The 22,533-nt window shown below is 41.7% G+C and overlaps 4 protein-coding genes across 11 annotated transcripts in view; all 4 read left to right on the forward strand.

Moving 5' to 3' along the window:
* LOC127583844 (UDP-glucuronosyltransferase 2C1-like) overlaps positions 1-8,988 on the forward strand; it is a 29,108-nt gene extending 20,120 nt beyond the window's left edge. For 2 of the 3 annotated variants that reach the window (XM_052040227.1, XM_052040226.1), the window contains exon 2: positions 5,027-8,988. In XM_052040227.1, the coding sequence (XP_051896187.1) occupies positions 5,053-6,669 (1,617 nt within the window). In that variant the 5' untranslated portion in view covers positions 5,027-5,052 and the 3' untranslated portion in view covers positions 6,670-8,988. Of the gene's footprint in view, positions 1-2,383; positions 2,531-5,026 lie in introns of those variants that run through there. The other variant, XM_052040225.1, reaches the window with a different exon arrangement.
* The window catches only part of LOC127583847 (UDP-glucuronosyltransferase 2C1-like), a 48,472-nt gene that overhangs the window by 20,123 nt on the left and 5,816 nt on the right, over positions 1-22,533 (forward strand). The window lies entirely within an intron of this gene.
* Positions 1-22,533, forward strand: part of LOC127583843 (UDP-glucuronosyltransferase 2A2-like) — a 48,469-nt gene that overhangs the window by 20,120 nt on the left and 5,816 nt on the right. Inside the window, exon 1 of one of the 5 annotated variants that reach the window (XM_052040221.1) lies at positions 2,384-2,530. The exons of 2 other annotated variants lie outside the window; for them this stretch is intronic. The gene's annotated coding sequence lies outside the window, so the exon portion shown is untranslated. Of the gene's footprint in view, positions 1-2,383; positions 2,531-12,055; positions 12,203-21,594; positions 21,875-22,533 lie in introns of those variants that run through there. 2 more of the 5 variants (XM_052040220.1, XM_052040219.1) reach the window with 2 other exon arrangements.
* LOC127583845 (UDP-glucuronosyltransferase 2C1-like) lies at positions 2,384-17,816 on the forward strand. 2 transcript variants are annotated; one of them, XM_052040230.1, is made up of 2 exons: positions 2,384-2,530; positions 14,700-17,816. In XM_052040230.1, the coding sequence occupies exon 2, from the start codon at positions 14,726-14,728 to the stop codon at positions 16,340-16,342; it is 1,617 nt and encodes a 538-aa protein (XP_051896190.1). In that variant the 5' UTR covers positions 2,384-2,530; positions 14,700-14,725; the 3' UTR covers positions 16,343-17,816. The 2 variants fall into 2 exon arrangements, with proteins under 2 accessions (XP_051896190.1, XP_051896188.1); XM_052040228.1 differs by lacking the exon at positions 2,384-2,530 and adding an exon at positions 12,056-12,202.

Genomic DNA, 22,533 nt, shown 5'->3' on the forward strand with positions numbered 1-22,533 from the left:
TTTCCAGCAAGTTCAATTCTCTTGGAGTCGTAGAGTCATAGAAGCCTCAACAACTTCGTCTGGCAGCTCATTCCACAAACTCACCACCTGCTGCATGAGAAAGTTGCCCCTCAGTTCCCTTTCAAATCTTTCTCCTCTCACCCTAAACCTATACCTGCTGGTTTTGGAATCTCCTCCACTGGGGTAAAGACTGTTACCATCCACCTAATCTATGCCTCTCAGAATATGAAGCAAACTTCAACCACCATCCTCTGCTTGCTACCTCTGACCCAATTTTGACTCCATCTAACTAGCTTTCCAGGTCATTCCAAGGGACCTAACCTTGCAGACCAGCCTGCCATGCAGGACCTTGTCGAAAGCCTTGATGAGTTCCCAAATAGACAACACCCACTGCCCTACCTCATCTACCTTTTTGGTTACCCTCTTCAAAAAGCTCTAAAAAATGTGTCAAACATGTCTTTCCATGCATAAAGCCATGCTGACTCCTCCTAATCAGACTTTGTGTATCCAAATGCTGCTAGATCCTGTCCCTCAGAATTCCCTCTAGTAACCTCCCCACCACTGATGTCAGGCTGACCGGCCGGTAGTTCCCTGGCTTGTCCTTGCCACCCTTCTTAAACAACAGAATGACATTAACCACCCTCCAGTCTTTGGGAACTTCACCAGTGGCTAACGAAGAAGCAAAAATCTCCGCAAGGGCCTCTGCAATTTCTTCTCTAGCCTCCCACAAAGTCCAGGGGTGCACTTGGTCAGGGACTTATCCACCTTAATGCGCTGTAAGGCTACAAATACCTCCTCCCTGGTAATATGAATGTTCTCCAAAACATCTCCACTTGTTTCCTTTATCTCTTGAGTAACCATGATTTTCTCCTCAGTAATCACTGAGGATGAATATACATTTAATACCCCACCCATCTCCTGTAGCTCGACACATAGGCGGCCCTGCTGATCTCTAAATGGACTTATTCTCTCCCTTGCCACCCTTTGACTTTTAATATAGCTGTAGAATCTTTCTGAATTTTCCTTAACCTTACCTGCCAGATCCATCTCATCCCCTCTCTTTGCCCTCCTGATTTCCCCCTTAAGCATATTCTTAACGTTTTTATAGTCATCAAGGGATTCACTTGTCCCCAACTTCCTAAACCGAATGTATCCTTCCTTCTTTTTCCTCAACAGAGCCTCAATATCTCTCATCAGGCAGGTTTCCCTAAACTTGCCAGGTTTACCTTCACCCTAACAGGAACATACTGCCCCTGGATTCTTGATATTACACTATTAAAAGCTTCTCAGTTGACATTCGTTCAAACTCTTCATGAGTATCATGACTCTACCAAACATCTTCTCCACTAGGCACAGAAGAGTACAGTTAATTATAAATTGCTTAACCATCAGTATTAAACTATTTTCAATTGGAAAATTTATTCCTGTATGTCTATGACAAATTTCTGCAATCAAGCACGTGAGCTCACAAATCACTGGCTTCTTTCCAACAAACTTACAGATATAAACACAGCTCTCTGTATTCGAGGTTGGATTTACTTAGAACGTTTGTCGATGTTGTGTGAAATCTTAAAGATCGAGGACTCTGAACATGAGCTTTGTAGACCAAAACTCGTTTAATCACAAAGGCAAATGCGGGACAGAATGGATGGGAACAGACACACGCTCAGTCATGCACAGGATGCCACGGACACGAGAGGGAAATCGAAACTGGGGTAAAATACACTCACACACACGCACACTGATACAAACAAGCACACAATAACAATGTACAAATTCAGGATATAACACTTCAATGCCCCACACTAGCATTGTCTCTTAACGCTACCTGAGTCTGAGTGAAGCGCTCATTGACCATGTGGTGATGGACTCTTACCAATGATCTCTCCAGCGTTGTCTCACTACTCCTGGGGTCATCAGAAGAGAGAGAGCTAGGGGATGGTAGCCCTTGTAATGGTCCTAGGAGGCTGAGTGGATCCTCAGTGATGTGAATCAAAGAGACCAATGGTGTATGGGGGGGGGGGGGGGGTCAAAGACAAAGGTTCCTGCTACAGGCCAATGGTCAGGCAGGTTCAGAGACAAAGGGTACTGGTCAGGCAAGTTCAGGGGCAAAAGGTACTCCCACACCTGAGGGTGGGTGGAGCCGCACCTTGATTGAGAGTAGTATCACTTCCTATCAGAGGAGCAATGCTGTCTTCCGGTCAGCTGGGTCAGTGTCGTTACTGTCACGTGACAGCCATGTGGATTTCTCACAACTGTCGATGCATTAATGTTTCTCTGAATCTGGAATAATAAAGTAAAAGTGTAATAAACTAACTAGGACAGTGACTCAGAGGAAACAAGCCAATTGAACTTACTGTTGATCGTGGCAACAGAAAGTTAATACAGATGGGAATATAAGAATGCGAAAGGATTAATATTACACAACAAGAAGACCTGCAAACTTTGGAGCTACCAGTTGAAATGTGCCCTACACTTTCCCTTTGCTGAGGTCTGAACAATCTGGAAACCAAAACCTTCTCTCACTTCAGTAAGTAAAAGATTATATTTGCTGACAAAATGTTACATAAACAATCTCTTATTTTTAGGTGAAGTTAACAGCCAGTCTGAGTTGTAAAACACATAGTGCGTTTGTCGATAACGTATTAAAAGAAGAACTTTGCGGAACTGGGAATTGGATTAGCAGCATTAGCTGAGAATTTTAGTGTTGTCCAACAAAAGGATATATTCTGCGACTCCATGTTCTCCTAAATCTCTCTTTTCTGTACGATGTCAAACACACAACTTCCAGTTTGAATCTCACTCAGTAGTGGCATTTTTCATCTACTTATCTTATGATTAACAGTTTTCAAACTTGGTTCCATTCTGATCCATTTATTCTGCACCCACAACATGAATACTTCTGCTCAACAGCTATCGTATAAAGGCGTGCACTGGAAAGAATCAATATTCCATCTGTGGTCCATTTGGTTGGATTTTTACCTTTTCTTCTTGGTTTAACTTGTTCAAAGGCTTAACATACATACTTGTTTGTTCCCATGTTCTTCACATCGCAGACGAAGTTTGAGACTCCACTGGCCTATAGTTTTGCAGGCTCAACTTCATCCATTATCCTGGTTTGAAACAAAGGGTTATCTCATGCACAAAAAAAAGGCACGTGAATGACATGCTGCTCCACAGCTATATACATTGGTCAGCAGTCAATTACAAGACAGAGATATCCCTTCTATTTCAAATTACTACAAAGGCATCACATTAATAACATTTTGTATTAAACTTCCCCACAGTTCTCTTGATGTTATAGAGAATCACTGAAACTTAGAGCACAGAAATGAGTGTAGAACAGCATTGTGTACAGCATGGACAAGGAGAGCCAGGTCCTTTCAGCCCATCTCATTCGTGCTGACCGTGACGCCTATCTACACTAGTCCCATTTGCCAACATTAGGCATTTTCACTTTATCTCGGTACATGTGGCAATAATAAACCAATTGTCAATTACCAATTACCAGGTTCTGATTAAGTAGGACAGTGAAAAATGCCCTTCATTGAGGAACCGCTCCCAAATATTGCGGTACACCTTGCATCCTTATCTTTCTTCATTTGGTGTCTAAATAAATTTGGAGCCATCAGACATGGCTGTCAGTAGTTACTGTATGGGCAAAGCAAGCAGCTGAGTAACTTAGTTTGTCTCAGATGCACGGGCAACAATTCATCTTTCATTACAGAGAATGGTCTGGGTCAGAGTCACCACAAGTCTCTCCGTCCCGTTGAAACATAGTCCCAGGTGACTCAATCCCTTCTCATAGGCCAAAGCTCTCATCTCCGGAATTAACCTGGTGAACCTCTTCTGCACTGCGTCCAAAGCCAGTATATCTTTCCTCAAGTAAGGAGACCAGACTGCATGCAGTACTCGACGTGTGGCCTCTTCAGTACCCTGTACTGGCGCAGCATAACTTCCCTGCTCTTAAATTCAATCCTTCCAGCAATGGAAGGCCAACATTCTACTTCCTTCTTGATAACCTGTTGCACCTGCAAACCAACCTTTTGTGATTCATGCACAAACACTCCCAAGTGCCTCTGCACAACAGCATGCTGTAATCTTTCACCATTTAAATAATAATCTGACCTTCTATTATTCCTTCCATAATGGATGACATCGCATTTACCTCGCATTTACCAAGATTGCACTCCATCTGCCAGACCATTGTCCACTCACTTAACCTATCTATATCTCTCTGCAGACTCTCCACATCTCCTGTATAATTTGCTTTTCCACTCAATTTAGTGTCATCAGCAAACTTAGATACGCTGCACTCAGTCCCCTCTTCCAAATCGTTAATGTATATTGTGAACAGTTTTGGGCCCAGCACCGATCTCTGCTCACTACTGATTGACAACCAGAGAAACATCCATTTATCCCAACTCTCTGACTTCTAATGGTTAACCAGTCCTCTATCAGACTATGGCCTGTCCTACAGCAGTCCTGCAGCTACATACATTTGAATGATGCAAGTTGAGTAACCCTGATGTTTCCTATTCTCACCCTGAGAGGATGAAATACAAGCGTATCGCAAACCAGAAAATGACGGAGTGGCGATCATAAGTCTTTGTGGTGGAAGATATAGTTCCCTGATCACTCTGTTAGAATTTGCTTCTGTTGGGTGTGCAAAGTCAGAACTTACCACTCCAACACTCCTTGATACTCTGCCCTGTGCACTGCCAAGTCTTGCTCTTTGAACTAGTGTGTAGAACCAGTTGTTCTCTCTCCCTGTTGAAACTTGTCACTCTTGAAACATCAGCTGAAAACATGAACCAGAAACATGATCTACTTGTGCGGCTGGGTTCCTGCTTCCAAATCATGTCTGTGTGTTGCATGTCATCCAAGTTCATCTACATCTAAGTATACATTCAGTTCACAGAGTTGTGTTAGTTAAAGTGGTGACAAGAAAAGAAACAATTGTCTCTAAAATGTTTTTGTTGCCAATTTATGTTGATTACTAATATTTGTAATGAATTCTACACAGGACCGGTGTGATCATCCTCTCTCAACATGGATAGTCCTGGATGGAAAGGCAGATTACAGGTGGCTTATGTTCTTAGTATCATCTTGATCATGCTGCCTTGTCCAGTTACACAAGGGGCTAAAATATTGGTTGTACCTGTTGATGGTAGTCACTGGATCAATATGGAGATTCTAGTAGAAGAACTGAAACTTCACGGACACAACATCACAGTGCTTTATACCTCATCAACTTGGTATATTAAAAAAAGACCAGATCTCTATCAATCCATCTTAATACAGGGACAACAAAGAACTGGACAAGCTGAAATGAGTAAAGTGATTCAAAGTCTGGTGGAAAAATCATTGGGAATCTCACAGAATGGTTGGACAACATGGGGCAAAATTAATTTGCAAAATGAAATGAACTTGTTTCTTTATTATTGCCATAAATTGTCTCTAAAGGTAACTGCAGAAATTTTTGAAAACAAAACTTTGTTAAAACAACTTGAGAATGAAAATTTTGACCTCATGCTTGCAGATCCTGTTTTTGGTATTGGTCCAATGCTTGCTTATTATTTAAAAGTCCCACTGGTGTATAATGTTCGATGGCAGATTAGTGGAGAAGCTCATTTGACTACCGCCCCATCACCACCTTCCTATGTCCCAATCCCTGGCTCACACTTCACAGATAAAATGAATTTTTGCCAAAGAACAGAAAACCTCATCCAAAATCTTCATCATCTAGTGTTTTCAGAATTTTTTCTATACCCTCTTTATAATGAAGTCTGTCATCGATATCTGGGACCAGATATAGACATCCAAACACTCCTCCTGAGGGCTGATGTGTGGCTGATGAGAGTCGATTTTGTATTTGAATTCCCACGACCCACCATGCCAAATTTTGTGTACATTGGAGGCTTCCAGTGTAAACCAGCCCGACCACTAGCAGCAGAGTTTGAAGAGTTTGTCCAAAGCTCAGGAAAGCACGGACTTATTGTGATGTCATTGGGGTCCATTGTCAGTTCCTTGCCGATGCAGATCACAATGCGAATAGCAGAGGCTTTTGCTCAAGTACCTCAGAAGGTTATTTGGAGATATGATGGAGAAATCCCTCCCAATATAGGAAGTAACACACTACTGGCGAAATGGATCCCTCAGAACGACCTGCTAGGCCACCCCAACACACGAGTCTTTATTTCTCATGGTGGCATCAATGGCATTTACGAAGCCATCTACCACGGGGTGCCACTGATTGGCATGCCTCTGCTTTTTGACCAGTTTGACAACTTATTTCGACTTGAATCCCGAGGTGCAGCAAAAGTGATGAATGTTGCGACCATGCATTCAACAGATCTATTGCAGGCACTTAACGAGCTGATAAACAGTACATTTTATCGGGATAACATGAAGAAGCTCTCTGCTCTCCACTGGGACCAACCAGAGTCACCTATGGAGAGAGCTGTTTTCTGGATTGAGTATGTTACCCGACACAAAGGAGCAGGGCATTTACGCTCAGAATGCTACCGACTCCCCTGGTACGTTTACTATTGCGTAGATGTGATGATCTTTCTATTGTCTGTGTTCCTCTTGGTTACAGTGCTGGTGGTTGTAACATTGAAGAAACTTTGTAATATTGTTCGGAAGAAAAAGCAAAAGAATGAGTAAGGTTACCCCATTTTGTGCTGCGAGTTAGTGTTTTAAGTTCTTTCACATTAGTTGAGAGATGTTTTTCCCGCACTTAATCCATGGAACATCCTTTTCAGAAATCATGAATTTAACAGTCTATTTTGAAAAAAAACAGCAGTGATAGGTCAGTTAAATAATAGCCTTTACACACTGATATGCACAGAAAAATTGTAACTACCTGTACCACTTTTTGCAGGAATGTTACTTAAAAATTAAGTAGCATTCTTTCACTTCGCCACAAACTTTGGGATTCACTAGCGAGGTGACCTTTTCTGTGCTATTTTCTCATCTACTGAATAATAGCCAAATAGCTCACCACACACTTTCAATCCGTCAGTATGTTTGGTTCCTCTTCAGAATCCTCATTATTGTCAGCAACACACACAAAGTGCTGGAGTAACTCAGCAGGTCAGGCAGCATCTATAGAGAACAATAAACTGCTGACGTTTCGGGTTGAGATCCTTCATCAGGACTCCCATTATTGTCCGTGATGGTATGAAAAGCAGATGCTTTTGCTCAAGTACCTCAGAAGGTTATTTGGAAATATGATGGAGATATCCCTCCCAATATAGGAAATAATGCTTATCTTTTCATTAGATATGCAATATGTTCGAAGATCAGAAGTGATCCACTTGCTTGTGATATCTTCCAAGATGTGGGACCTGGGGCAGGGGTGTGTGTGTTGTTGGTGGAGTCGGTGTTGTGGGCTCCGTGCTGCCACCTTTTCCTATCCCCACCCTCCTGTAGATGCTGACTCTGAATAATGTGTTTCAGTTACATTCAATGAACTTGCTTCTCATTCTGCCTGCTACACTTTCTCATCAGTAAAGTTGGTCAATATTGCACATATATCAGATGACAGCTTAGATAGAAAGGTCTCATTTATAGAAGGGCAGATGTTGGTGCTGCACTTTGTTGGTGCTAACTTTGCAGCAATCCCACAAATTAGTAAATCACATTCTTTTTCTCATTATGTTTGAATGTTCCACAGGAGCATAAGCTACATGCTCTCTGATACTGTTGTGCGTGCCATTTAATACCGCATCATGATGAGCATTTTTTTTATTGCAACAATTACTAGCAGTTCTCTAAAGTTTGGCGAACGAGGTAGTTATACAAACTTAGTATTAGTAGTTACAGTTTTCCTGTAATCACCAATACTATGAATCTGATTCTGATTCTGATTTCGCAGCAATGGTCAGAGTAGGTAAGAAATTTTAAATGTGGAGTTACTTTTGTTTTGGAAGATTAAAAAAAGTGTTTGCAGTTTGATTTTAAAATGTTTTGAATTTTGATCATTTAAAGACTATTACTCTGCAATCTGTCAATGATGTGTATGGTTTCAGGTACATTCATTCTTTCACACATAAATCCTAAAATGGTCTCAGAAGAATAAACTGATCTCAGGTACATACACATTCATATATATCACCACGAGACATGTAGCCAGCACTGCTCGCAATAGGAATGGCTTCAATCATTCAGTTATATTATGGACGATTTGAATCATAAACCCATGTTACCACTTCAGGAAAGGAAAGTGGGGCTAACATGCGCCAGTCTACATTAGGGGATCGGCAGTGCAGGGGGTCAGCAGCTTTAAATTCCTGGTGGTTAACATAATTTTAAGACCTGTCTTAGGCCCAGCACACAGATGCAATCACAAGGAAGGCAGCAGCATCTTTGACTTCTTGGAAGGTTTGGCATGTCACCAAATGTTCTAACAAACTTCTACAGATGTACTGTTGATAGTGTCTTGACTGGTTACATCATGGTCTGGTACAGCAATTCGAATGTGTAGGAGCACAAGAAGCTGCAAAGTGAAGTGGACTCAGGCCAATACATCATGGGCACATCCCTCCCACCATTGGTACTATCTACAGGAGGTGCCGCTTCAAGAAGGCAACGTCTATCATCTAAGCTCCCCACCATCTGGGCCATCTTCTCACAGCTACCGTCAGGCAGGAGGTACAGAAGCCTGAAGTCCCACACCAACAAAATTCCCTTCAACCATTTGGTTCTTAAATCAACCTGCACAACCCTAATCACTATGTCAGAAAAGCAACACAATGACAACTTTGACCACTTTGCTCTACAATGGACTTTGTTTTCTTTTGTTCTAATTGTGCTCTTTCTTGTATAATTCTGTATAATCAATGTTGTTAATGTATGATTTTCTTATGACTGTTGCATATCTGATGCTTTGTGCCTGTGATGCTGTTGCAAATAAGTTTATCATTGCACTTGTGTAAACATGTACATGTTCATATCAATAAAACTGGACTTTACCTTTGACAATATTGCAATATTCTCAATTAACCCCTGGACTAAGCAATATTTTGGTGGAGGGTGTTGCAAGTATCCTCTATCCAATCATTGACCTATGGTTCCTGACATCATCCCTGAGAAGCTCAGCTGTAATTATTTTAGATTTCTCCCTATTGTTTATTCATTTTGTACACCTCATTCTACCTTAATCTCAATACAGAAGTGAATATAATCCTAGGTGATGCAGACTGTGCTCATATTTCAGGCTTTCAGCCCAGACGTTATCCTGCTCAATTTGCCCTGGATATGTTTGCACTGTCCAATGAAAAAAACTTCCTTGCAGCAGCATCACAGGCACATAGCATCATATAAGCAGCATTCACAAGAAAACTTAAATTAAACATAAATTATGCACAATTTTTACAAGAAAGAACACAATTAGAACAAAACAACAAAGTCCAATTCAGTGCAAAGTTGGCATAGTGTTACTAAATTGCAGTGATTAGGGATTTGCATGTTGCTTCAAGAACCAAATCGTTGAAGTGAAGTAGCTGTTCTTGAACCTGGTGGTGTGGGACTTCAGGCTTTTGTACCTGCTGCCCGATGGTAGCTTTGAAAAGAAGGCATGGCCCAGACAGTGGGGTTCTTTGATGGTAGGTTCTTGAGATCTGCCAAAGTAAAATGCGACAGGATATCAACCAAATTAGCAAAATTTGCTTCCAGCAAGTTCAATTCTCTTGGAGTCGTAGAGTCATAGAAGCCTCAACAACTTCATCTGGCAGCTCATTCCACAAACTCACCACCTGCTGCATGAGAAAGTTGCCCCTCAGTTCCCTTTCAAATCTTTCTCCTCTCACCCTAAACCTATACCTGCTGGTTTTGGAATCTCCTCCACTGGGGTAAAGACTGTTACCATCCACCTAATCTATGCCTCTCAGAATATGAAGCAAACTTCAACCACCATCCTCTGCTTGCTACCTCTGACCCAATTTTGACTCCATCTAACTAGCTTTCCAGGTCATTCCAAGGGACCTAACCTTGCAGACCAGCCTGCCATGCAGGACCTTGTCGAAAGCCTTGATGAGTTCCAAATAGACAACACCCACTGCCCTACCCTCATCTACCTTTTTGGTTACCTCTTCAAAAAGCTCTAAAAAATGTGTCAAACATGTCTTTCCATGCATAAAGCCATGCTGACTCCTCCTAATCAGACTTTGTGTATCCAAATGCTGCTAGATCCTGTCCCTCAGAATTCCCTCTAGTAACCTCCCCACCACTGATGTCAGGCTGACCGGCCGGTTGTTCCCTGGCTTGTCCTTGCCACCCTTCTTAAACAACAGAATGACATTAACCACCCTCCAGTCTTTGGGAACTTCACCAGTGGCTAACGATGAATCAAAAATCTCCGCAAGGGCCTGTGCAATTTCTTCTCTAGCCTCCCACAAAGTCCAGGGGTGCACTTGGTCAGGGACTTATCCACCTTAATGCGCTGTAAGGCTACAAATACCTCCTCCCTGGTAATATGAATGTTCTCCAAAACATCTCCACTTGTTTCCTTTATCTCTTGAGTAACCATGATTTTCTCCTCAGTAATCACTGAGGATGAATATACATTTAATACCCCACCCATCTCCTGTAGCTCGACACATAGGCGGCCCTGCTGATCTCTAAATGGACTTATTCTCTCCCTTGCCACCCTTTGACTTTTAATATAGCTGTAGAATCTTTCTGAATTTTCCTTAACCTTACCTGCCAGATCCATCTCATCCCCTCTCTTTGCCCTCCTGATTTCCCCCTTAAGCATATTCTTAACGTTTTTATAGTCATCAAGGGATTCACTTGTCCCCAACTTCCTAAACCGAATGTATCCTTCCTTCTTTTTCCTCAACAGAGCCTCAATATCTCTCATCAGGCAGGTTTCCCTAAACTTGCCAGGTTTACCTTCACCCTAACAGGAACATACTGCCCCTGGATTCTTGATATTACACTATTAAAAGCTTCTCAGTTGACATTCGTTCAAACTCTTCATGAGTATCATGACTCTACCAAACATCTTCTCCACTAGGCACAGAAGAGTACAGTTAATTATAAATTGCTTACCATCAGTATTAAACTATTTTCAATTGGAAAATTTATTCCTGTATGTCTATTACAAATTTCTGCAATCAAGCACGTGAGCTCACAAATCACTGGCTTCTTTCCAACAAACTTACAGATATAAACACAGCTCTCTGTATTCGAGGTTGGATTTACTTAGAACGTTTGTCGATGTTGTGTGAAATCTTAAAGATCGAGGACTCTGAACATGAGCTTTGTAGACCAAAACTAGTTTAATCACAAAGGCAAATGCGGGACAGAATGGATGGGAACAGACACACGCTCAGTCATGCACAGGATGCCACGGACACGAGAGGGAAATCGAAACTGGGGTAAAATACACTCACACACACGCACACTGATACAAACAAGCACACAATAACAATGTACAAATTCAGGATATAACACTTCAATGCCCCACACTAGCATTGTCTCTTAACGCTACCTGAGTCTGAGTGAAGCGCTCATTGACCATGTGGTGATGGACTCTTACCAATGATCTCTCCAGCGTTGTCTCACTACTCCTGGGGTCATCAGAAGAGAGAGAGCTAGGGGATGGTAGCCCTTGTAATGGTCCTAGGAGGCTGAGTGGATCCTCAGTGATGTGAATCAAAGAAGCCAATGGTGTATGGGGGGGGGGGGGGGGGTCAAAGACAAAGGTTCCTGCTACAGCCAATGGTCAGGCAGGTTCAGAGACAAAGGGTACTGGTCAGGCAAGTTCAGGGGCAAAAGGTACTCCCACACCTGAGGGTGGGTGGAGCCGCACCTTGATTGAGAGTAGTATCACTTCCTATCAGAGGAGCAATGCTGTCTTCCGGTCAGCTGGGGTCAGTGTCGTTACTGTCACGTGACAGCCATGTGGATTTCTCACAACTGTCGATGCATTAATGTTTCTCTGAATCTGGAATAATAAAGTAAAAGTGTAATAACTAACTAGGACAGTGACTCAGAGGAAACAAGCCAATTGAACTTACTGTTGATCGTGGCAACAGAAAGTTAATACAGATGGGAATATAAGAATGCGAAAGGATTAATATTACACAACAAGAAGACCTGCAAACTTTGGAGCTACCAGTTGAAATGTGCCCTACACTTTCCCTTTGCTGAGGTCTGAACAATCTGGAAACCAAAACCTTCTCTCACTTCAGTAAGTAAAAGATTATATTTGCTGACAAAATGTTACATAAACAATCTCTTATTTTTAGGTGAAGTTAACAGCCAGTCTGAGTTGTAAAACACATAGTGCGTTTGTCGATAAACGTATTAAAAGAAGAACTTTGCGGAACTGGGAATTGGATTAGCAGCATTAGCTGAGAATTTTAGTGTTGTCCAACAAAAGGATATATTCTGCGACTCCATGTTCTCCTAAATCTCTCTTTTCTGTACGATGTCAACACACAACTTCCAGTTTGAATCTCACTCAGTAGTGGCATTTTTCATCTACTTATCTTATGATTAACAGTTTTCAAACTTGGTTCCATTCTGATCCATTTATTCTGCACCCACAACATGAATACTTCTGCTCAACAGCTATCGTATAAAGGCGTGCACTGGAAAGAATCAAATATTCCATCTGTGGTCCATTTGGTTGGATTTTTACCTTTTCTTCTTGGTTTAACTTGTTCAAAGGCTTAACATACATACTTGTTTGTTCCCATGTTCTTCACATCGCAGACGAAGTTTGAGACTCCACTGGCCTATAGTTTTGCAGGCTCAACTTCATCCATTATCCTGGTTTGAAACAAAGGGTTATCTCATGCACAAAAAAAAGGCACGTGAATGACATGCTGCTCCACAGCTATATACATTGGTCAGCAGTCAATTACAAGACAGAGATATCCCTTCTATTTCAAATTACTACAAAGGCATCACATTAATAACATTTTGTATTAAACTTCCCCACAGTTCTCTTGATGTTATAGAGAATCACTGAAACTTAGAGCACAGAAATGAGTGTAGAACAGCATTGTGTACAGCATGGACAAGGAGAGCCAGGTCCTTTCAGCCCATCTCATTCGTGCTGACCGTGACGCCTATCTACACTAGTCCCATTTGCCAACATTAGGCATTTTCACTTTATCTCGGTACATGTGGCAATAATAAACCAATTGTCAATTACCAATTACCAGGTTCTGATTAAGTAGGACGGTGAAAAATGCCCTTCATTGAGGAACCGCTCCCAAATATTGCGGTACACCTTGCATCCTTATCTTTCTTCATTTGGTGTCTAAATAAATTTGGAGCCATCAGACATGGCTGTCAGTAGTTACTGTATGGGCAAAGCAAGCAGCTGAGTAACTTAGTTTGTCTCAGATGCACGGGCAACAATTCATCTTTCATTACAGAGAATGGTCTGGGTCAGAGTCACCACAAGTCTCTCCGTCCCGTTGAAACATAGTCCCAGGTGACTCAATCCCTTCTCATAGGCCAAAGCTCTCATCTCCGGAATTAACCTGGTGAACCTCTTCTGCACTGCGTCCAAAGCCAGTATATCTTTCCTCAAGTAAGGAGACCAGACTGCATGCAGTACTCGACGTGTGGCCTCTTCAGTACCCTGTACTGGCGCAGCATAACTTCCCTGCTCTTAAATTCAATCCTTCCAGCAATGGAAGGCCAACATTCTACTTCCTTCTTGATAACCTGTTGCACCTGCAAACCAACCTTTTGTGATTCATGCACAAACACTCCCAAGTGCCTCTGCACAACAGCATGCTGTAATCTTTCACCATTTAAATAATAATCTGACCTTCTATTATTCCTTCCATAATGGATGACATCGCATTTACCTCGCATTTACCAAGATTGCACTCCATCTGCCAGACCATTGTCCACTCACTTAACCTATCTATATCTCTCTGCAGACTCTCCACATCTCCTGTATAATTTGCTTTTCCACTCAATTTAGTGTCATCAGCAAACTTAGATACGCTGCACTCAGTCCCCTCTTCCAAATCGTTAATGTATATTGTGAACAGTTTTGGGCCCAGCACCGATCTCTGCTCACTACTGATTGACAACCAGAGAAACATCCATTTATCCCAACTCTCTGACTTCTAATGGTTAACCAGTCCTCTATCAGACTATGGCCTGTCCTACAGCAGTCCTGCAGCTACATACATTTGAATGATGCAAGTTGAGTAACCCTGATGTTTCCTATTCTCACCCTGAGAGGATGAAATACAAGCGTATCGCAAACCAGAAAATGACGGAGTGGCGATCATAAGTCTTTGTGGTGGAAGATATAGTTCTCTGATCACTCTGTTAGAATTTGCTTCTGTTGGGTGTGCAAAGTCAGAACTTACCACTCCAACACTCCTTGATACTCTGCCCTGTGCACTGCCAAGTCTTGCTCTTTGAACTAGTGTGTAGAACCAGTTGTTCTCTCTCCCTGTTGAAACTTGTCACTCTTGAAACATCAGCTGAAAACATGAACCAGAAACATGATCTACTTGTGCGGCTGGGTTCCTGCTTCCAAATCATGTCTGTGTGTTGCATGTCATCCAAGTTCATCTACATCTAAGTATACATTCAGTGCACAGAGTTGTGTTAGTTAAAGTGGTGACAAGAAAAGAAACAATTGTCTCTAAAATGTTTTTGTTGCCAATTTATGTTGATTACTAATATTTGTAATGAATTCTACACAGGACCGGTGTGATCATCCTCTCTCAACATGGATAGTCCTGGATGGAAAGGCAGATTACAGGTGGCTTATGTTCTTAGTATCATCTTGATCATGCTGCCTTGTCCAGTTACACAAGGGGCTAAAATATTGGTTGTACCTGTTGATGGTAGTCACTGGATCAATATGGAGATTCTAGTAGAAGAACTGAAACTTCACGGACACAACATCACAGTGCTTTATACCTCATCAACTTGGTATATTAAAAAAAGACCAGATCTCTATCAATCCATCTTAATACAGGGACAACAAAGAACTGGACAAGCTGAAATGAGTAAAGTGATTCAAAGTCTGGTGGAAAAATCATTGGGAATCTCACAGAATGGTTGGACAACATGGGGCAAAATTAATTTGCAAAATGAAATGAACTTGTTTCTTTATTATTGCCATAAATTGTCTCTAAAGGTAACTGCAGAAATTTTTGAAAACAAAACTTTGTTAAAACAACTTGAGAATGAAAATTTTGACCTCATGCTTGCAGATCCTGTTTTTGGTATTGGTCCAATGCTTGCTTATTATTTAAAAGTCCCACTGGTGTATAATGTTCGATGGCAGATTAGTGGAGAAGCTCATTTGACTACCGCCCCATCACCACCTTCCTATGTCCCAATCCCTGGCTCACACTTCACAGATAAAATGAATTTTTGCCAAAGAACAGAAAACCTCATCCAAAATCTTCATCATCTAGTGTTTTCAGAATTTTTTCTATACCCTCTTTATAATGAAGTCTGTCATCGATATCTGGGACCAGATATAGACATCCAAACACTCCTCCTGAGGGCTGATGTGTGGCTGATGAGAGTCGATTTTGTATTTGAATTCCCACGACCCACCATGCCAAATTTTGTGTACATTGGAGGCTTCCAGTGTAAACCAGCCCGACCACTAGCAGCAGAGTTTGAAGAGTTTGTCCAAAGCTCAGGAAAGCACGGACTTATTGTGATGTCATTGGGGTCCATTGTCAGTTCCTTGCCGATGCAGATCACAATGCGAATAGCAGAGGCTTTTGCTCAAGTACCTCAGAAGGTTATTTGGAGATATGATGGAGAAATCCCTCCCAATATAGGAAGTAACACACTACTGGCGAAATGGATCCCTCAGAACGACCTGCTAGGCCACCCCAACACACGAGTCTTTATTTCTCATGGTGGCATCAATGGCATTTACGAAGCCATCTACCACGGGGTGCCACTGATTGGCATGCCTCTGCTTTTTGACCAGTTTGACAACTTATTTCGACTTGAATCCCGAGGTGCAGCAAAAGTGATGAATGTTGCGACCATGCATTCAACAGATCTATTGCAGGCACTTAACGAGCTGATAAACAGTACATTTTATCGGGATAACATGAAGAAGCTCTCTGCTCTCCACTGGGACCAACCAGAGTCACCTATGGAGAGAGCTGTTTTCTGGATTGAGTATGTTACCCGACACAAAGGAGCAGGGCATTTACGCTCAGAATGCTACCGACTCCCCTGGTACGTTTACTATTGCGTAGATGTGATGATCTTTCTATTGTCTGTGTTCCTCTTGGTTACAGTGCTGGTGGTTGTAACATTGAAGAAACTTTGTAATATTGTTCGGAAGAAAAAGCAAAAGAATGAGTAAGGTTACCCCATTTTGTGCTGCGAGTTAGTGTTTTAAGTTCTTTCACATTAGTTGAGAGATGTTTTTCCCGCACTTAATCCATGGAACATCCTTTTCAGAAATCATGAATTTAACAGTCTATTTTGAAAAAAAACAGCAGTGATAGGTCAGTTAAATAATAGCCTTTACACACTGATATGCACAGAAAAATTGTAACTACCTGTACCACTTTTTGCAGGAATGTTACTTAAAAATTAAGTAGCATTCTTTCACTTCGCCACAAACTTTGGGATTCACTAGCGAGGTGACCTTTTCTGTGCTATTTTCTCATCTACTGAATAATAGCCAAATAGCTCACCACACACTTTCAATCCGTCAGTATGTTTGGTTCCTCTTCAGAATCCTCATTATTGTCAGCAACACACACAAAGTGCTGGAGTAACTCAGCAGGTCAGGCAGCATCTATAGAGAACAATAAACTGCTGACGTTTCGGGTTGAGATCCTTCATCAGGACTCCCATTATTGTCCGTGATGGTATGAAAAGCAGATGCTTTTGCTCAAGTACCTCAGAAGGTTATTTGGAAATATGATGGAGATATCCCTCCCAATATAGGAAATAATGCTTATCTTTTCATTAGATATGCAATATGTTCGAAGATCAGAAGTGATCCACTTGCTTGTGATATCTTCCAAGATGTGGGACCTGGGGCAGGGGTGTGTGTGTTGTTGGTGGAGTCGGTGTTGTGGGCTCCGTGCTGCCACCTTTTCCTATCCCCACCCTCCTGTAGATGCTGACTCTGAATAATGTGTTTCAGTTACATTCAATGAACTTGCTTCTCATTCTGCCTGCTACACTTTCTCATCAGTAAAGTTGGTCAATATTGCACATATATCAGATGACAGCTTAGATAGAAAGGTCTCATTTATAGAAGGGCAGATGTTGGTGCTGCACTTTGTTGGTGCTAACTTTGCAGCAATCCCACAAATTAGTAAATCACATTCTTTTTCTCATTATGTTTGAATGTTCCACAGGAGCATAAGCTACATGCTCTCTGATACTGTTGTACGTGCCATGTAATACCGCATCATGATGAGCATTTTTTTTATTGCAACAATTACTAGCAGTTCTCTAAAATTTGGTGAAAGAGGTAGTTATACAAACTTAGTATTAGTGGTTACAGTTTTCCTGTAATCACCAATAGTAAGAATCTGATTCTGATTCTGATTTCCCAGCAATGGTCAGAGTAGGTAAGAAATTTTAAATGTGGAGTTACTTTTGTTGTGGAAGATTAAAAAAAGTGTTTGCAGTTTGATTTTAAAATGTTTTGAATTTTGATCATTAAAAGACTATTACTCTGCAATCTGTCAATGATGTGTATGGTTTCAGGAACATTCATTCTTTCACACGTAAATCCTAAAATGGTCTCAGAAGAATAAGCTGATCTCAGATACATACACATTCATACTTATCACCTTCAGACATGTAGCCAGCACTGTTAGCAATAGGAATGGGTTCAATCATTCAGTTATATTATGGACGATTTGAATCATAAACCCATGTTACCACTTCAGGAAGGTGAAGTGGGGCGAACATGCGCCAGTCTACATTAGGGGATCGGCAGTGCAGAGGGTCAGCAGCTTTAAATTCCTGGGCGTTAACATAATTGGAAGACCTGTCTTAGGCCCAGCACACAGATGCAATCACAAGGAAGGCAGCAGCATCTTTGACTTCTTGGAAGGTTTGGCATGTCACCAAATGTTCTAACAAACTTCTACAGATGTACTGTTGATAGTGTCTTGACTGGTTACATCATGGTCTGGTACAGCAATTCGAATGTGTAGGAGCACAAGAAGCTGCAAAGTGAAGTGGACTCAGGCCAATACATCATGGGCACATCCCTCCCACCATTGGTACTATCTACAGGAGGTGCCGCTTCAAGAAGGCAACGTCTATCATCTAAGCTCCCCACCATCTGGGCCATCTTCTCACAGCTACCGTCAGGCAGGAGGTACAGAAGCCTGAAGTCCCACACCAACAAATTCCCTTCAACCATTTGGTTCTTAAATCAACCTGCACAACCCTAATCACTATGTCAGAAAAGCAACACAATGACAACTTTGACCACTTTGCTCTACAATGGACTTTGTTTTCTTTTGTTCTAATTGTGCTCTTTCTTGTATAATTCTGTATAATCAATGTTGTTAATGTATGATTTTCTTATGACTGTTGCATATCTGATGCTTTGTGCCTGTGATGCTGTTGCAAATAAGTTTATCATTGCACTTGTGTAAACATGTACACGTTCATATCAATAAAACTGGACTTTACCTTTGACAATATTGCAATATTCTCAATTAACCCCTGGACTAAGCAATATTTTTGAGGAGAGTGTTGCAAGTATCCTCTATCCAATCAATGCCCTATGGTTACTGACATCATCCCTGAGAAGCTCAGCTGTAATTATTTTAGATTTCTCCCTATTGTTTATTCATTTTGTACACCTCATTCTACCTTAATCTCAATACAGAAGTGAATATAATCCTAGGTGATGCAGACTGTGCTCATATTTCAGGCTTTCAGCCCAGACGTTATCCTGCTCAATTTGCCCTGGATATGTTTGCACTGTCCAATGAAAAAAACTTCCTTGCAGCAGCATCACAGGCACATAGCATCATATAAGCAGCATTCACAAGAAAACTTAAATTAAACATAAATTATGCACAATTTTTACAAGAAAGAACACAATTAGAACAAAACAACAAAGTCCAATTCAGTGCAAAGTTGGCATAGTGTTACTAAATTGCAGTGATTAGGGATTTGCATGTTGCTTCAAGAACCAAATCGTTGAAGTGAAGTAGCTGTTCTTGAACCTGGTGGTGTGGGACTTCAGGCTTTTGTACCTGCTGCCCGATGGTAGCTTTGAAAAGAAGGCATGGCCCAGACAGTGGGGTTCTTTGATGGTAGATTCTTGAGATCTGCCAAAGTAAAATGCGACAGGATATCAACCAAATTAGCAAAATTTGCTTCCAGCAAGTTCAATTCTCTTGGAGTCGTAGAGTCATAGAAGCCTCAACAACTTCATCTGGCAGCTCATTCCAGAAGCTCACCACCTGCTGCATGAGAAAGTTGCCCCTCAGTTCCTTTTCAAATCTTTCTCCTCTCACCCTAAACCTATACCTGCTGGTTTTGGAATCTCCTCCACTGGGGTAAAGACTGTTACCATCCACCTAATCTATGCCTCTCAGAATATGAAGCAAACTTCAACCACCATCCTCTGCTTGCTACCTCTGACCCAATTTTGACTCCATCTAACTAGCTTTCCAGGTCATTCCAAGGGACCTAACCTTGCAGACCAGCCTGCCATGCAGGACCTTGTCGAAAGCCTTGATGAGTTCCAAATAGACAACACCCACTGCCCTACCCTCATCTACCTTTTTGGTTACCTCTTCAAAAAGCTCTAAAAATTGTGTCAAACATGTCTTTCCATGCATAAAGCCATGCTGACTCCTCCTAATCAGACTTTGTGTATCCAAATGCTGCTAGATCCTGTCCCTCAGAATTCCCTCTAGTAACCTCCCCACCACTGATGTCAGGCTGACCGGCCGGTTGTTCCCTGGCTTGTCCTTGCCACCCTTCTTAAACAACAGAATGACATTAACCACCCTCCAGTCTTTGGGAACTTCACCAGTGGCTAACGATGAATCAAAAATCTCCGCAAGGGCCTCTGCAATTTCTTCTCTAGCCTCCCACAAAGTCCAGGGGTGCACTTGGTCAGGGACTTATCCACCTTAATGCGCTGTAAGGCTACAAATACCTCCTCCCTGGTAATATGAATGTTCTCCAAAACATCTCCACTTGTTTCCTTTATCTCTTGAGTAACCATGATTTTCTCCTCAGTAATCACTGAGGATGAATATACATTTAATACCCCACCCATCTCCTGTAGCTCGACACATAGGCGGCCCTGCTGATCTCTAAATGGACTTATTCTCTCCCTTGCCACCCTTTGACTTTTAATATAGCTGTAGAATCTTTCTGAATTTTCCTTAACCTTACCTGCCAGATCCATCTCATCCCCTCTCTTTGCCCTCCTGATTTCCCCCTTAAGCATATTCTTAACGTTTTTATAGTCATCAAGGGATTCACTTGTCCCCAACTTCCTAAACCGAATGTATCCTTCCTTCTTTTTCCTCAACAGAGCCTCAATATCTCTCATCAGGCAGGTTTCCCTAAACTTGCCAGGTTTACCTTCACCCTAACAGGAACATACTGCCCCTGGATTCTTGATATTACACTATTAAAAGCTTCTCAGTTGACATTCGTTCAAACTCTTCATGAGTATCATGACTCTACCAAACATCTTCTCCACTAGGCACAGAAGAGTACAGTTAATTATAAATTGCTTACCATCAGTATTAAACTATTTTCAATTGGAAAATTTATTCCTGTATGTCTATGACAAATTTCTGCAATCAAGCACGTGAGCTCACAAATCACTGGCTTCTTTCCAACAAACTTACAGATATAAACACAGCTCTCTGTATTCGAGGTTGGATTTACTTAGAACGTTTGTCGATGTTGTGTGAAATCTTAAAGATCGAGGACTCTGAACATGAGCTTTGTAGACCAAAACTAGTTTAATCACAAAGGCAAATGCGGGACAGAATGGATGGGAACAGACACACGCTCAGTCATGCACAGGATGCCACGGACACGAGAGGGAAATCGAAACTGGGGTAAAATACACTCACACACACGCACACTGATACAAACAAGCACACAATAACAATGTACAAATTCAGGATATAACACTTCAATGCCCCACACTAGCATTGTCTCTTAACGCTACCTGAGTCTGAGTGAAGCGCTCATTGACCATGTGGTGATGGACTCTTACCAATGATCTCTCCAGCGTTGTCTCACTACTCCTGGGGTCATCAGAAGAGAGAGAGCTAGGGGATGGTAGCCCTTGTAATGGTCCTAGGAGGCTGAGTGGATCCTCAGTGATGTGAATCAAAGAGACCAATGGTGTATGGGGGGGGGGGGGGGGGTCAAAGACAAAGGTTCCTGCTACAGCCAATGGTCAGGCAGGTTCAGAGACAAAGGGTACTGGTCAGGCAAGTTCAGGGGCAAAAGGTACTCCCACACCTGAGGGTGGGTGGAGCCGCACCTTGATTGAGAGTAGTATCACTTCCTATCAGAGGAGCAATGCTGTCTTCCGGTCAGCTGGGGTCAGTGTCGTTACTGTCACGTGACAGCCATGTGGATTTCTCACAACTGTCGATGCATTAATGTTTCTCTGAATCTGGAATAATAAAGTAAAAGTGTAATAACTAACTAGGACAGTGACTCAGAGGAAACAAGCCAATTGAACTTACTGTTGATCGTGGCAACAGAAAGTTAATACAGATGGGAATATAAGAATGCGAAAGGATTAATATTACACAACAAGAAGACCTGCAAACTTTGGAGCTACCAGTTGAAATGTGCCCTACACTTTCCCTTTGCTGAGGTCTGAACAATCTGGAAACCAAAACCTTCTCTCACTTCAGTAAGTAAAAGATTATATTTGCTGACAAAATGTTACATAAACAATCTCTTATTTTTAGGTGAAGTTAACAGCCAGTCTGAGTTGTAAAACACATAGTGCGTTTGTCGATAAACGTATTAAAAGAAGAACTTTGCGGAACTGGGAATTGGATTAGCAGCATTAGCTGAGAATTTTAGTGTTGTCCAACAAAAGGATATATTCTGCGACTCCATGTTCTCCTAAATCTCTCTTTTCTGTACGATGTCAACACACAACTTCCAGTTTGAATCTCACTCAGTAGTGGCATTTTTCATCTACTTATCTTATGATTAACAGTTTTCAAACTTGGTTCCATTCTGATCCATTTATTCTGCACCCACAACATGAATACTTCTGCTCAACAGCTATCGTATAAAGGCGTGCACTGGAAAGAATCAAATATTCCATCTGTGGTCCATTTGGTTGGATTTTTACCTTTTCTTCTTGGTTTAACTTGTTCAAAGGCTTAACATACATACTTGTTTGTTCCCATGTTCTTCACATCGCAGACGAAGTTTGAGACTCCACTGGCCTATAGTTTTGCAGGCTCAACTTCATCCATTATCCTGGTTTGAAACAAAGGGTTATCTCATGCACAAAAAAAAGGCACGTGAATGACATGCTGCTCCACAGCTATATAC

This window comes from Pristis pectinata, chromosome 28 (assembly GCF_009764475.1).
Source record: "Pristis pectinata isolate sPriPec2 chromosome 28, sPriPec2.1.pri, whole genome shotgun sequence".
NCBI lineage: Eukaryota > Metazoa > Chordata > Chondrichthyes > Rhinopristiformes > Pristidae > Pristis > Pristis pectinata.